The sequence below is a fragment of the Micrasema longulum genome, unplaced genomic scaffold (assembly GCF_059751315.1).
Source record: "Micrasema longulum isolate JH-2025_06_02 unplaced genomic scaffold, ASM5975131v1 h1tg000767l, whole genome shotgun sequence".
NCBI classification, from domain to species: Eukaryota; Metazoa; Arthropoda; class Insecta; order Trichoptera; family Brachycentridae; genus Micrasema; species Micrasema longulum.
Window position 1 is genome coordinate 73,756 of NW_028277961.1, and position 16,359 is coordinate 90,114.

Here is a 16,359-nt window from a genome sequence, read left to right on the forward strand (position 1 = left end):
TTCGATTACCGCGAGTTGCAAAAAAAAAAATCGAAGACAATTTTTTTTTCTCAATTGTTCTGGGTGTTGTGGTGTATTTTTCATTACCTCCCTCCATGTCCCTTCCATCCCACCTGCTGACAATCTTCTAAATAGAGGCTTAGCGGGTTATAGTTTTTTTTTTAATATTTAAAAAATGTCTTCGTTGTAGTAACGAGAGAACCTTTTCAATACCCATTTCCTGTTCTAACTTATTTGCCTCCTCTTTCACAGAAGTAGTTGCTCGATTCTGGAATAACCCACCCATTCATGTCAGTTTCTTTCCTTCCCTCTTCTTTTCATAAAATACCACAGTACCCCGTCCTTTTTTCATAGTATACTGTAGATGTTCAGTCAATTTATTTTTTTGCCTAGCAATAAAAATATTATAGTATACCTACAATAAGTGAAAATATTGATGATTTTCTCAAATTGAACGGTTTGAGAAGCAGGACGAAAGTGTCTTATATATCCATAAAGACGATCAAGACTTCGAGCTAACCCAAGCCAATCCATCTTCATCCCACACTGTGTTAATGGCGAAGAAATCTACGAAAAGCCGAAAAATCTATCCCAAAGAATTCCAAGTTTGTATAATGAATTGACAAATCTATACATAATGTACATTGGCATAGACATGGGCATAAAAACAAAATTTGCTCTTAGAAGATTTGATAAATAGCTAATGTTGACTTCTGGTGACACTGTTGGGAATATGAAAAGAAATTGATAAAAATTCAAAATAGTGTAGATACATATATATATATATATATATATAAAGTGTTTAAATAAATACAGAATATTTACTTAAGAGGTTCATGTAACCCAATAAACTAATTTTTGCCCACAGTGGTTTTGACATTCATCAATTGCTGGGATGTGAAGTGGGCGACTATGGTTCAAGACGTCTTCACCTACGCCAAGCTTCTAGCCCTCTTCATCATCATCGCTGCTGGAGGCTACCAACTCTGCCTGGGTGAGCCTTTTGACTATAATCTTTTTTAAGTCAATCTTCTGAACATCAACTTAATAAATCGCTGAAATTAACTTTTGAAAGACTGAGCTAAAAAAATCCTCTTCAAACGGTGCGGCAACGTACATTAAGCGAAAGATGAGATACTTTGAAATACGGGTATTTGAAAACAAAAAAAAGCGTACGTGAATACTATTTAATTAACTATTTTTCATAGTTTATAAAAGTGTTCACGTAATTTAGGACTGTTATAACAAAATACGACTCCATTATTTTTTAAAATAATATAGATATCAACTTTTCTATTACTACCAGCGGTTTCCATTTTTCATGTTACTGCGCTTCCCTAAATAAATATTTTATTATGTAAAATAATATGGACACGTTTTAAATGATGAAAAAAAAAATTTACCATTGAGAATTAAATGTAGATATTTAAGAAAATTTGATACAATAATTGTTAATGAGGAACTTCAGCCTTACGGGAAATTGGATACAAAAATGTTTTCTTGCGCTCGATAAAAATTAGAGCATTAAATCGTACGGCAAAATTTCTTGAAAATGAACGAACAAAATAATAAAAACTATTTTAATAAAAACGCACTACTTTGATTGACGTCACTGGTTCATATGTCCTGTGAAGGATATCCGGTTAGTTTACCATAAACGGACCAATGGGAAGAACTAACAGTGAACAACCTCTGACGTCTCACGCGGATTTATTTCAGAAATACAAAACTTTAAAAAATCATAGCGCTGATAATACGATATGAAAAAAAAATTATTTTTTTTGGCTTACTTTAATAGTCTATTAACAAATAATAAAAAAAAACACTGAACTTCCTTATTCTCTGAACTATTACGGTGACGTTACGATATTAAATTTTATTTTTTCTAAAATTGACTGATAACAATCCGATAAAATATTTATAGACATATTAAGTGCTACCTTTTTTCCAAATTTAAAAAAATTAACACCAAAAATAGAACAAAATGGATACGGTTACACGTCAACGAAACTTTTTTTCTCCACAAGATATTGTGTTTCTTTTTACGTTGCATGTATAAGAACATTTTACAATAAAAAGTTTTACAGAAATGATCACAGCAGTGAACACAATTCATTATGTAATATATAATATGAAATATAGTTGAATAATTAAAACTAAACAACTTAATGAAAGGAAAATATTTTTTTAAAAAGAAAAAAAGAAATATAGCATATCTTAGATGACAAATAAAAGGTAACAATTAATGTGAGAAAATCAAATGTTCTAAATATAAATATAACAAAGTAAAGTTAAAAATAATTTAACATAAACATAAAGTTTCTAGTATTCAACTAGGTAATAATGAAAAAGAAGAATAATGCTTTAATGATACTTTAGAAATAATAAGTTTTTTGGAGCATAGTTGGTTGGAAGAAGTTGGGATTTGGCAATAAATCCACAAATGTATAATTTATATATTAAAAGAAATAAACAAAAATACGTATCCAAGAAATCAAAGTTGAATTTAATAATATGCTTTTAAATAAATTCATTACTTTTCTAAAAAATAGCGAGTGAGTGGGATTACATTTTTCATTTATTTTTGCACCACTACAGGCCAGTAGGCCCAATTACAGTGGTGAATTACATCACAGAACACCCAGGCTTGAGAAAAATTCATTTTGATTTTTGTGTTCTCACCGGGAATCGAACCCGGAACCTTCCGAGCGTGAGTCAAGTGTCTTGACCACTACACCACGGAGGCCGCCTTAACAGAGTTTGTATTGAAAATATCAAATATTTGTTAGAACTTATTTCCATACCCATGTATCCGACCTATGTATAAACTAACATAGATATTTATGAACGAAAATATGGATATTTGTATAAACATTTGAGGTACCTTCGTCGGTAACCCGTAATTGAACCTGTTTAGAAAAAAAACATCACATTTTTCATACGTTCATCATTCGTTGAATCGGGTTGTGGTCTCGTGGCTAGTGTCTCGGACTCACGGCTCAAAGGTTCGAATCCCACTCTACCCCAACTTGATTTCCATCTTCTAATAATGAGTTATTTACAACTCGTTGAAATTGGCCTTCAAAATGAAATATTTTATTAAATCATAAAAACGCAAATATTTATTTTTCCCATAAAAAGTATAAAAAAATAAGAATACAGAAAACTTAATTTTATTTCAAAGTTTCATTTAAAATTTTAATTCCTATTAGGATACGGACCCTTAGGCCATATTCCAATGGAAAGTTAACGTTTATATTTAATTTTATCTAGAAAGTAAAATTAAGTTTTCTGTATGAAAAATAGTGTACGGATTTTTTAAAATCGTGTTTAATTACAGGCTACCGAAAAGTAACTTATTTTTTTAATTTAAATATTCATATTTTCGTACATACATATTGATTTTACATTATACCGTCTCGCTATTAACAATTAAACCATTTTAAAAATTCATTATCACATAAAAAAAAACATCACACAAAGGCTCGGCCTGTGAAAGGGTGATTGCAAAAGCTTACTAGCTAGAATACAATAGAGATTGTCAATTTAAAAAATAAATTAACATATTACAACCGAGATGAAGAACATTTTAGAAAAGGTAATATAGAAGTCTAAGCATCTACAAGGCTTATAACCTGTCATTGGCTGGTCCATGGTCCATGAAGAAGTATAGAAATTTAAAAAAATAAAAAATTCAGGCGTTCCATAGTATGTAGGTGAAATAATTCAATCAGGTGAATCTCACCCGCATAAATAATGGTTTCAGCTCTTTAACTTCACAAACATCAACAGATGAAGGAATCGAAAGAATAAAGATGTTCAAATATACGCAGAATGGTGAATGTTACACAGTGTGTAAAGTGGCCACTTAAACCAGCCAATGACAGGTCATAAGCCCTGTAGATGTCTAGACTTCTATATTACATTCTCCAAAATGTTCTTCATCTCAATCGCAATATGTTAATGTTAAAAGCTCCCCAGGGAGTTGAATCCAGTCTTTATCTACAAAAAATTGGACAAACTCAAAATATTGTTGAACTATTTTATACCTTTTAAACTTTTTTAAAGATGGTGAATGGTAATTAAACCTTTTGTATAACAATTGCATGAAACAGTGCTTATTATATTAATCCTTAAAAATATTTTATTATTTAACTTGATTTTTGCATTTATTTTTTAATTGTTTTAAACTTCTACTGAATGTGTTATATAATTTTTAGGTTTAATTTTATTTCTAAATCTTGGGTAAAAGTAATAATGCGTTTTTTTTAAATAATTCAACCAAATATGTTTACATTATAAGTTTTGTAAAATGCAGTTTTGCCGTTTATGTTAATAAAATAAAATAAATAAGTAAAATAAATCAATATTTACCGATGAAGATAGCGTTTATAATCGCGGCCCTTGGCTTGAAGGGTGAAAACTATTTTGGGGACCCGTCACAATCGATTTTCACTGGTCATAATAACGTTAGTAGCTCAATCATAAATTACTATCGGCATGCTTAAAAACATGCTAAGCATTTAAGCGATCACAATGAACATGCGTAAGTTATTTATTTAACTTTTTGTACATAATGTAATTTGTACATTAGCGGGCTTATTGCCAAATGGAAATTTCTTCCAACCAACCACTAAAATAAAGGTTTTCGTTTTTATAATTCAAGTTACAGAACACATGCAATAGAAAATAAAAATTAAAAAGCTAAAGATATATAAAAATAGAAATAAACGTATTTGTTTATTAATTACCTTAAATCTAAACTATTACTCAATGGAAAAAATGAAAAAAGAGGAAAAAGGAAAGGAGGAGAGATTACGGAAGAGAAATGAGATGTTTCTTCAGCCGTGATTTAAACAGAGATAATGTAGTAACATCTTTGATGGTGGATGGGAGATGATTCCACAGTCGAGCCGTATGGACAGTATATGAGTTAGAGAAGAAAGAGGAAGAAGTTATGGCAGCCATAAGTCAACGCGTGTGTAATCTCTAAGTCAACGCTCGTGTCGGTTTGTTTTTTGTTTTCTCGTACACAAATGCAGTTCGTTGGCGAAAAATCGTATAGAGTATCTCTTAAACAAATTGATAATTAAATTACAATCACTATGGTGACTGCTTTTCTTGACATTTGGCTCGCCAACTGTTAAATGCAATGAATAGCATGAAAAATAATAAATAATAAATAAATAAATGAAAATAGCAGTTTTTTTATATTTTCCATATTTACACCGGTGAAATTCAAATATGTGATTGCGCAGCAGGATTGTACGTCGCGAAACGTAAATATGTTGACATTTAATATAAGGTGCCAACGGATGTTTCATTGTGATCGCGAATACGATAAACAACCATGGTGAGAAATTGTTATCACGTCGCTTATTAGCACGTCGATGGATATTTGTGATTGAGCTACAGGAGCTTGTATAGCACTGACTCCTAACTTAAAGAATAAAAATGAGAATAACGTCAGAATAATATTGCAATATGGGCCCGTGACAAAATAAAATCAAACTTATATTTGGCTGCTAATTGCTCAATAAATGACCGACTTGTGTTCCATTCAACGTAGGTTCCGGAGCTAAGAATGTATTTGGTGGGAAATAGTGTTTTTCCAAATTTGAAAGGGCCCGAGATACGGTGTTGAATTCAGAACAAGCGGCATAAACAGTTAGTCCTTTCTACTCCACTATGCGTTATGTACGACAATGTTATTAGATAATTTTTAGAACACGATTTTAAAGTCGCGTTATTTAAAGCGTCATATCTATTAAATTGCACCTAAGTGGTTTTGAGTACTTAATAATTTTTTACTTTTATTCCAACGTTTTCGTAATATATTTTTCCCAATACATCATTCACCCTTCAATATTTCCTAAGGTCACCTTGAAAACACGCCCCAGGACAAATTCTCCAAAGTTTGTTCCAAGAACTGTTTTTCCATCTTTAATATGTTTATCAGATTGTGTAACAGAGTATCATAAATAGAATTTAACAATCGAGTAACGAAACACATCTCTTGACAGAATTTAAAAATATAATATTAATGTATTACAAAAGAAATGGAGAACTTTACAGAGAAAGGAATACGAAGTCTAGGCATTTACAGAGCTTATGACATGTCGTGTAGCTACTTTGCACTCTGTGTAACCATTCTTTCTTTATCTGAACATTTATGCTCCTTTAATTCTTCTATCCGTTAATGTTTGTAATATTAACAGCTCACTAAAGAGTTGACTACAGTTCTTGTCTACAAAAATGTGGAGAAACTCAAAACATTGTTGATAAATCCACCTGGTCCAGTATTGCAATCGAAAAATAATTTTATCTTTATTTTTTGCCACATAGAGAAAGAAATATGGATGTCTAGGCATTTACAGGACTTATGAACTATCATGGGCTGGCTAAAGTGCTCACTTTACACACTGTGTAACATTCACCATTCTGAATATGTTTGAACATCCGCATTTATTTGTCATCATTCCATATCTGCTCCCTAATTGGAGCATATGATATCCACAAAGAGTCTCCAGGCATCTCTGTCGGCAACCAGAGCAATCCCGTGCGTTCTCCGAAGGCAAATTCGCGACCCGTAGTTTTAGTGAGGAGAGAGGATTAATTATTTTTATTTACTTTTTTTCCTTTCGTCTTCGTTGCTTTTGGTCAGAATTTACTGATTTCTTTCGCCTATTTTAAATAAAAATCACGCAAACATTTTCTCAGAATAGTTTCGCATTCTAGGAAACGCTTGAAAACATTTTCAAATAAAAATATCTCAGCTAGTGGAATTTCAGAAAGATAATTCATTCAAATGAAAATTTGATTGTCTTGTTTGTCAACTAGCAAATAACAGTTCTTAGTATAATTAATTAACAATGAGACGGAATGTCTGAAATCAATTATAAAATAATTTTCTTACATTATACGTCGCGTCGTTACACTCGTAATTAAGGTCTCAATAATAACTTGATTCATCCAAATATTTCCAAATGGCCTCTTATATCTAAATAGAAGAAAAAATATACAAAACAACATAATAGTTTTTAACAAACGGTAGAATACATTGTTGTTATTTCGCCCGATATCGCGATATTTTGTACACCCTTTCAGACAGGCACCGTAGCGCAGTTGGTTGGACGGCTAAAAGTGAAACAGGCGTCCTGGGTTCGATTCCCGCTAGATGCGAGAAAGAAATCCAAGAAAGATTTTCTATAAATTGGACTGGGTGTTGTTATTTTCATAACTTCCTTCGATGTTCTCTTTCCTAATTTCTGACAGTATATTGATCAACACGATAAACATATGACTTCGAGCTAAACCATGCGAATCCATCTTCATCCCCCACTGTTTTAGTGGCGAAGAGATTTACGAAAAGCCGGAAGATCTATCCCAAAGAATTCCAAGTCGTGTGACGAATTGATCAATCTATACATTCTGGACATTGGGGCATAAAAGCAAAAGTTGCTCTTGGAAGATTTAATAAATTTCAGATTTTGACTTCTGGTGACATGATTGGGAACATGAAAAGAAATTCATTGCAATAGAGATGGGACATCACTTATAATCACTTTGTTTTTAACAATAATTTGTTGATACCATATTTTTAATACTTATAAGTATATGTAAATGTATTTATTTTTTTGTTTAAATTCTTTACAAGTTATTTACAATTTGCTTTTTAAATCAATTACTTTTCTTATATCCATTCTTTTTTTTTCTTTTTTACTATGTAAAGTTTCACTTTTTATTTTGCATGGCAGTGTGATTTTTTTTTGTTTCTACATGCATACAAAAAAGCGTTGTTTATCTTTTATATTTTTACTCACTATGTTTGTACTTACCAGTACATTTTTTGTAAATGCCCCTTGGGCGTATTGTAAAATTAATTAAATAAATAAATAAATAAATACTAAGTATTTTAAAAGTGGATATAAGGTCCATTTCAGTTCTACGTCTCTCAGATTCAGAGATTGCTCTATTTCAAAATATGAATAATTACCCTTATGCAATTCAATGGTTGCCCATGCAAATTAAACATAAATATTATATTCTATATGTATTTTTGTCTTTGTCCGTATATTTTCTTTTTTTAATGGTATTTTAATATTTGTTTTACACCGTATCTACTTTTTTCAATATATTAAATCATTCTTATTCTTGTTTTTAGTGGTGGGAGTCAGGGCTATGCAAGCTCCTGTACCTCAATTATGAACGCCATCTTCATCTGTATATATCGAGACGGTATACTTAACTTCTGTACTATCTGTATCTTACCTCGGTATGTTCTACCTACTTGTCATATCGACATCATATGATCCAATTCATTCATCATTAACATTTAAATAGGCTTCTGCAATAAAAAGTGCTCACTTCAAAGATATTATAAACTTCAATCGATCCAAATTCAATCAATAAATGCTCGCTTGAACATGAATTTTGCATGACTTTTGGAAATCACCCAGACGGTACACTTAACGATCGTCTGTATGTATCTACCAATCTGTACCGATCGACCACAAAGCCGGCTCCTATAACGTCTCGATACATACCCTCGGAAAGATAGTAAAATAGATTATTTTTTTAGAGTGGTAACTTTCTGACGCATATAATCTGTGTCTGACGCCTCTTATTTGTTAATAGGAGAGAACCTAGCGACATTATTTCCACATCTAGGAGTTCGTTTTATTAAAGTGACAGTTATGTCGAAATTTAATTCGACTTCAAAACTTACTTATTTCTCTCTCATATTTTTAATAGGTTTTTAAGAAAAAAAGTGCCAACCTCAAAACGATTAAAATTTTTAATAAATCACAATTGAAGGAAAAATTGCTCGGTGGCAAAAAATTTTTGACACTTTTAATGCGTAGATATCGTATCGAGGGGTTCTAGACTCGTCGGTATAAAATTATGTACTTACATCAAAACTTGATGGTGGGGGTAGCGGTACCATACCTTTGTAGTCGGTCGGGAGACTTTTAATTCAACTATGACGTCATACTGAAGCTATATCATTTTAGAGCGTAGATATGTGTACCGTGACGTACGCTTCCCCTTGATTCATATCGATACACCTACCCAAAACTTAAAGGTGGGTATGACGTCTTTATCTTCCCATTATAATCAAGGCCCTGATGTCACTGCGACCTGTGAAGATCTACTGTGTAAGGTCCCCGAGAATAGTTCTCTCTCTCTCCAAGCCCAGGTCTATAAAGATCCTGGCTACTGTGTGGAAGGCGAGAGTTTACATTTTGCTAAATCTCCCCCTCTAAGTCCAGATCCGTAAAGTATCGGGCTATTAGGTAGGGGGTGAGCTCTTTAACATCCTCGGGTTTAATCAGTGGTCCCCCGAGGACGACACTCCTTTTATGATGCAAAGCATCACAATCACATAGAATGTGTAAAGGTGTTTCCTCGTCTGCACTGCAGAACCTACATCTAGAAGTTTCGGAATGGTTTATTCTAGCGCGGTGTTTGTTCAATCTGCAGTGCCCTGGGCGGGCTCTAGTGGTAACTCTCACTTAATTGCCGCTGATCTTTATTAGGTCAAAAGCAAAACTTCCTGAGTACCTTCTTATCAGTTCCTTCGCGTGGTGCAGACCAGGTACTTTTTGCCATATTTTATTGTGTAATATTATGTTTTATGTATTATTAATTTTGATAAATAAAAAAAAGTAATATGTAAAATGTGATAAGTCAAAACTGGTTCATTATCAAAAAAATTACGACTAAACGACTTTTTACTTGTTTTTATATCCTGTCTCACATTTTATTTCTTGCATCATATGAACTGCTGAATTATGTAGATCAAGGCTCTAGGATTGCATATGACAAAACAATATATACATAATTATTATAATAGTTAATTTTAGTCAATATTCATATAAATTTAACATGAAAATATATGTATGTATGCAAGAAAAGCGAATGTTGATAAATCGAAAGTGATGATTTTTGAAAGGGAAGAAAATATAACTAAATGTGAAATCAAAGTGAACGGAGATATTCTGAATCAGGTAGAATTTGTGTATCTGGCAAGTATGTTTACTAGGGATTAGAAGACTGAGAAAGACATTGAAAGGAGGGAAACAGGGTGGACGGTGCACTGAAATCTACTTTGGCAAAAAAATGTTAATCGCAGGAGGCAAAACTAGCAGTTTACAATAGAGTTCTAGTGCCAACTCTAATGTATGGGAGCGAAGTATGAAGTTGGAAAAATAATGATGAAAGAAGGTTAAATGCTGTCGAAATGCGATTCCACGGGCGAATGTGTGGTAAAACGATGTATGATAGGTGGGCAAATGTCGAGAGACATGCATTATCGACAAAATCAAGAAAGGGGTGGTGCATTAGTTTAGACATGTAGACCGAATGGACAGCGAAAGAACGGCTAAAAGGATCTACGATGTGAATGTTGACGGATGCAGAAAACGATCGAGAAAGACATGGCACGATCAAATCCATCAAATACTTGAAGATTACTCGGACATGTCAAGAGTAAGAATAATCGGCGTGCGTTTGTGAGAATATGTGAGAATATAGACATAGTGATATGGCGTTCTATCCTCTCTGCCTACTCCTACGGGGAAACGGCGTGATGGTTTGTTGTTGTTATTGTTGAATAGATATTTTAACAGAAACAGAAAAACTTTTTATGAAATAAAAATGAAAGCCTACGCAAAACAAACTTTATGTCATGTCTAACTCATAAAATAAATATAAAATAACTTAGTTTTTAACCAATACTTTTTTCTTTTCTACTGACCGGTATCAAAGCCACACAAGTTTCTTTATCGAGTTATCCTTAACTGATAAGTTCTATAGTAGGTTCTTAAGTTAGGTTCTTAAAATAACGAGCTGTTCGGTAGGAGGCAAGTGCTCTCACATCCTCACGTTTAAGGCTGAAGTCTGGTAAAACGCGCGCAAAATTAGGAAATCATTCGATTTTGCTATTGTAAAACGATTTTTTTTAATTCGCGCAGTAATTAAAAAATAAAAAAACATAAATTAGATAAAAACAATAATTTTAAAAGGTATTTCTATTAAAAAATATTCTTAAAAGTTTTATGTTACGAAAATAAAATAATTACTTTTAAACCGGCAGATTACGCCATTTCAAATTTAGACTTAACTTAGGTATCTGGGATCTCAATAACGACTAAGTATTGAACTAAAATTTGTAAAAATAATTTGAAGATAATAAATTTAACATGAAAGTGTCCGTAGCATAATCTTTTTTTTTATTTTTGAAAAATAAATACAAGTATTTTAAATCGCATACATTTTTGAGACATTTTCCTTTATTTCTACGTAAAATTATGCCTTCGGTATATCCATATATTTATTGAAATATTTTAGTGGAAACATTTTTATATAGAATTGTACTATCCTCTTTTTTTTTTTAAAAAAATACAATTCTATAGAAAAAGGTTTCAACTAAAATATTTCAATATTTTTTTTTAAAAGTATTTACTAGTAATTTTACGTAGAAATAAAGGAAAATATTACAAAAAATTATGTGATTTTAAATGCTTGGATTTCTTTTCAAAAATAAAAATAAAAATAATCTTCAAATTATTTGAAAAAATTTTAGTTCAATACTTGAGATTCCAGATACCTAAGTTCAGTCTAAATTTTAAAGGGCGTAATCTGCCGGTTTAAAAGTAATTATATTTTAGTTACATAAAACTTTTAAGTATATTTTTTAATAGAAATACCTTTAAAAATTATTGTTTTTATCTAATTTGTGTTTTTTTATTTTTTTATTATTGCGCGATTAAAAAAAAACATTAGTTTTAAAACAGCAAAATCGTATGATTTCCTAGTTTTGCGCGCATTTTACCAGACTACAGGTTTAACCAATGGTCCACCGAGGGAGCGGAGCGGCTTCTTTTGCGATATAAATCATCACATTCACATGTGTACAGAATGTGTAAAAGAACACTTAATCTGCACTGCAGAACCTACATCTAGAACATTTGTACATACTCAGAACATTGCCGATTCAACAAATTTATTGATCGAAACTAACGGTTGAAGCGTTTTTAGCGTGAGGGATAATGATCTGTCTTTACGTCAGAGAAGGGTGATTCCATTCTTAAGAAGCGATTTGTAAGCAAATTTTATCCTTTGGAAAATGCAAGTGTCAAATTAACAAACAGTACTATGGCCATATAAAAGAGATCTACATACAAGTATGCATGTAATAATATGATTATACAGACGCGTAATCAAGATTACGTTTTATTAGAGACTTCCTTCAACCCACTCCAGACCAAATAATATAAATAATAATGAACCGAGATGCACTGGAAAATAACAGTACACTGGAACCTCGTTTTACATGATTTCGATATCGCCATTCCCCTTTCACATGGTGCATAGGACAATTGATTCGCATCTCGATCATTTTTGTTACTAATAAGATACTGTAAGATAATCAGACTTAACGCTTCAGATGCCAGTCCAGGGCCCCGATAACAAAGGAAAGTTAAGATTTATCTTCAATTTTATCTACAATGTAAAATTAAGTTTTCTGTATGAAAAGTGAAATATGCATACATTTTTTTCATTTAAACATGTTCAATTATATGTTACCGATGAAAACACTTTAAATGTTCATGCAAATATACTCATTTTCGCAAATATGATTTTTTATTTATAGACAGTCGAAGATAACACTGTTAACTTCCCACTGTAATCGGGGCCCAGCGACTATGAAGTATTCTAGTATGAAACCACATTTGAAAATTAATTTTTCGAGATTATTTATTTATATATACGCCCAATGGGCATTTTTAAGGACATATTTATACATAGAAAAATATTATAAAGGAAAGTAGAAAGACACAATGGTATATAGTAGACTTTGTGGAAGTGGAAGCGGGAGAGAGGTTTTTATAATTGAATTTGATTCAGTGATCGCTTGAAAGAAAACAACTTGTTATCAAAGAAATCAAGACTGGTTGTTGAAGAGAAGATATATTTTAGCTAGTTTCTAACTTATTATACGTATATTGGTCTCTGAATAAGCCCAACCACCTGCCTATCTTTCTTTAAAATCAATGTTAAACTGATTCAATATTTTTATTTCCAAAACGAGAGGCTGATGCAAAAAAATATGTCGCTAGATTCTGCCTTATTAACATATGAGAGTATCTAGGCATAAGAAAGTTACCACTATAAAAACATAATTAGTTATTGTATTTTTTCCGAATTTTTCTTATCTTCCGGAGTGTGCGTATCGAGAAGTTAAAGGAGTAGTCGTAGTCGCTCGGTAAATAAATATAGACGATCGTTAAGCATATTGTCTTGGTAGTTGTCAAAAGTCATATCAAAATTATGTTCAAGCGAGCATTTTTTGCTTGGATTGAGATTTATTTGAGTTTATAATCTCTTTGAAGTGGACACTTTTTATCACAGAGGCTTATTTAAAATATAAATGCGAAGCATTTAAAATGTTGATGAAGTAAGGAACGCGGTCTAATTGTTGCAATAATTCATTGGTTAGTTTTTATCGTATGATGTCAAGATGACAAGTAGGTAACATACCGAGGTAGATAAAAATAGTTCAGAAGTTAAGTATACCGCCTCGATATGTACAGATGAAGATAGCGTTCATAATTGAGGCCCAGCTCTTCTGTTATCCCTATGCAAAAAATCACACCATCCGTTGTGACGTGAAAGAGACACAAACAAACAAGCAAACACACTTTCGCATTAAAAATATTAGCTTGGATTTTTGTCTCTGTTTTAATGTTGAGTATATTATTTTTACTTCATATTTTTCTGTAAAAAAATATTAAGAGAAACACGCGACGACCATGCTCTAGGACCCGTTTCGTCTGCTCTAAGGTCTGAGAGATTGTTAAGACGATTAGGGTATTTGCATAGGATTATTTCTACTGTTGGTATTAGGATAATTTTGCGAGGAATTCAGTATTATGACGAGAAGTAATTTCGCCTGAGTTCGATAGGGATCATGTTAGGATCTCTGTTAGGATTTTGCCAGTAGTGTCTTGATAATTTGATGTTCCTCTGTGATTTGGTAAAGATACGTATTGTTTTTTTTATGTTGCTCGAGTGCATGTTGTACAGGGAAAATTATTCTAATGTTTCCCATATGTATTTGGGTTTTGTGTCGTTGTTTGATTTGTTTGTATTACTACGTTCTTCTTCCTTTCCGAGGCGGGATCTGGAGCGTGCGGCCGCGGTCTCAATTTGGAACTAACACTGTATTCCTTCACTGTCATACTAAGAAATTAGAAAAAGGTGATTGTACTGACCACGTGTATTTGATTGATCGCAAATCGACAATACTGCAGTGAGGGGTACAATGAAAGCTTTTAAAGTTTCTTTGTTTTGTTATTTCCGCGGTTTGATTGTAAATATACATATGCGAAACTGAAGAAAGAATCAAGTCTTTATGAACAGTTTCGGGAAAGGGGTGGATGCTTACTTTGTACAAATTAATTTTTCATGTTTTTTAAAAAGCCTTAATGGCTAAGCTATGTAAAAAAAATAAGCAAAAAAAGAACTTACGAAAATCCCAGGTTCAATGACAATTCTTTAGTTAAAGGTTAAAGGTACTAAATAAGGTCATATTTTTATACGTGGGTCATACAATGTCCCCTCGATAAACGTGTACGACACTACCTATTCATACAGATGAATGATAATAATGTAGCCACTCGGATATTATATAGGTACATACTTTTGCTCTGCTATTTGAGTTGCTTAAATACATAAGTGGCTCCCATGCTTCGCTCTCAGAGAGGTCAAACTATTTTTTTAATAGTTTATTTTAAAAATATTACGATGCACAAATCTTTATATGTATATATGATTCCTCTGTACGTGTGATGTCACCGTACTCCTTCTAAATGGCTTAACCGATCTACGTGCGGTTTTCAAAGAAATACAGGGTGTTCTTTAAACCCTGTCACATCCGAAACCACGATGATCAGTATGGGCAAGAAGACATATTAGCATATTTAAAAAAATATTAAGAACGAAAAATTTTTTTTAAAGAAAATATATGAAAAAAACAAATGGTTGCGTACTTCTGCAGGGGAGAAGCGAGGGGGGGCGCCGCCGCGCGGTTGACGGTATATCAGACTCCCCCCTCCTCGTTTCTCCTCTGCAGAAGTAAACCACCATTTGTTTTTTTTTTATATTTTATTTTTGTAAATTTTATTAGTTCTAAAAATTTATTTTAATGTGCCAATATGTCTTCTTGCTCATACCGATCATCGTGGTTTCTTGCTCATACCGATCATCGTGGTTTGCTCATACCGATCATGTGACAGGGTTTAAAGAACATCCTGTATAAATCTTTGCGCTGTGCGTATTCGTAGATATTAAAATCTTCAATCAAATATGTAAAAAAAATGTTAGGAGCATTAATGCTTTATTCATCGATCTACTAGGGTTGCATTCGAGGAGAATGCATTTGCAAAAAAATGGAAAGATGTTGTTTTTTTGTGTATAAAAAAGTTTGTTTTTGAATGTTTACAAACAGCATTAGTTTTTTGTGGATCTCAATCAGATTCTTTCCTTAAATTCCTTATATTTTCTACCTATTTATTTCTTTTTATTGGATTTTTGATAACACTAAAATAATATTAAATTCAATACATTTTTAAAAATCGTATTCCTACATAAGTACACCCCTTTGTTGGTGAAACAACCAGAGTTTGACGTTTGCAAAAAAAAAGCTAAATTTGAAAAAATATTTATTTTATGTTTTGGAATTCAACCATAAACAAGTACCTAGGTACCTACTTAAATTCAATATATTTTTTAATATTAACAATTTTTAGTTTTGGAATTCAATCACAAACAAGTACCTAGGTACCTACTTATCAATGAAAAGTGTTTTTCAATCTAATAGCAGGTAAGCCAACGTTCGGGCAGGATAACGTCTGTTGGGTCCGCTAGTGTCATATACAATATTTTAACATTCCCCATTACGTAAAAGAAAAAAAAATTGTGTACATAATGGGGAATCAAAAGCAAATACAAAATTAACAAATTACAACAGGGCTTATTACCTGTCATTGGCTGGTTTAAGTGGATACTTTAATATTATAATAAAACCAACTGGTCCAAGAAGAAGTTTAAGAATTGGAAAACTGTTTTCGGGCGTTGCCTAGTATGTGAAATAATTCAGTCAGATGAATCTATTCACAGCAGTAAAGGTTTCAGCTCTTTAACTTCACTAAAATGGAAAAGTTAAAGACACATGGATGTTCAACCATAGGCAAAATGCTAAATGTTACACAGTGTTAAAAGTGGCCACATAAACCAGCCAATGACAGGTCATAAGCCCTGTAAACGCCTAGATTTACTTATTCCCTTCTTTAA

At 32.2% G+C, this 16,359-nt stretch overlaps 1 protein-coding gene across 2 annotated transcripts in view; it reads left to right on the forward strand.

The window, feature by feature from the left end:
• The window catches only part of LOC148279102 (large neutral amino acids transporter small subunit 1), a 101,603-nt gene that overhangs the window by 55,541 nt on the left and 29,703 nt on the right, over window positions 1–16,359 (forward strand). For both annotated transcript variants that reach the window (XM_088230442.1, XM_088230444.1), the window contains exon 6: window positions 869–994. In XM_088230442.1, coding sequence (XP_088086568.1) covers window positions 869–994 — 126 coding nt within the window. The remainder of the gene's footprint in view (window positions 1–868; window positions 995–16,359) is intronic.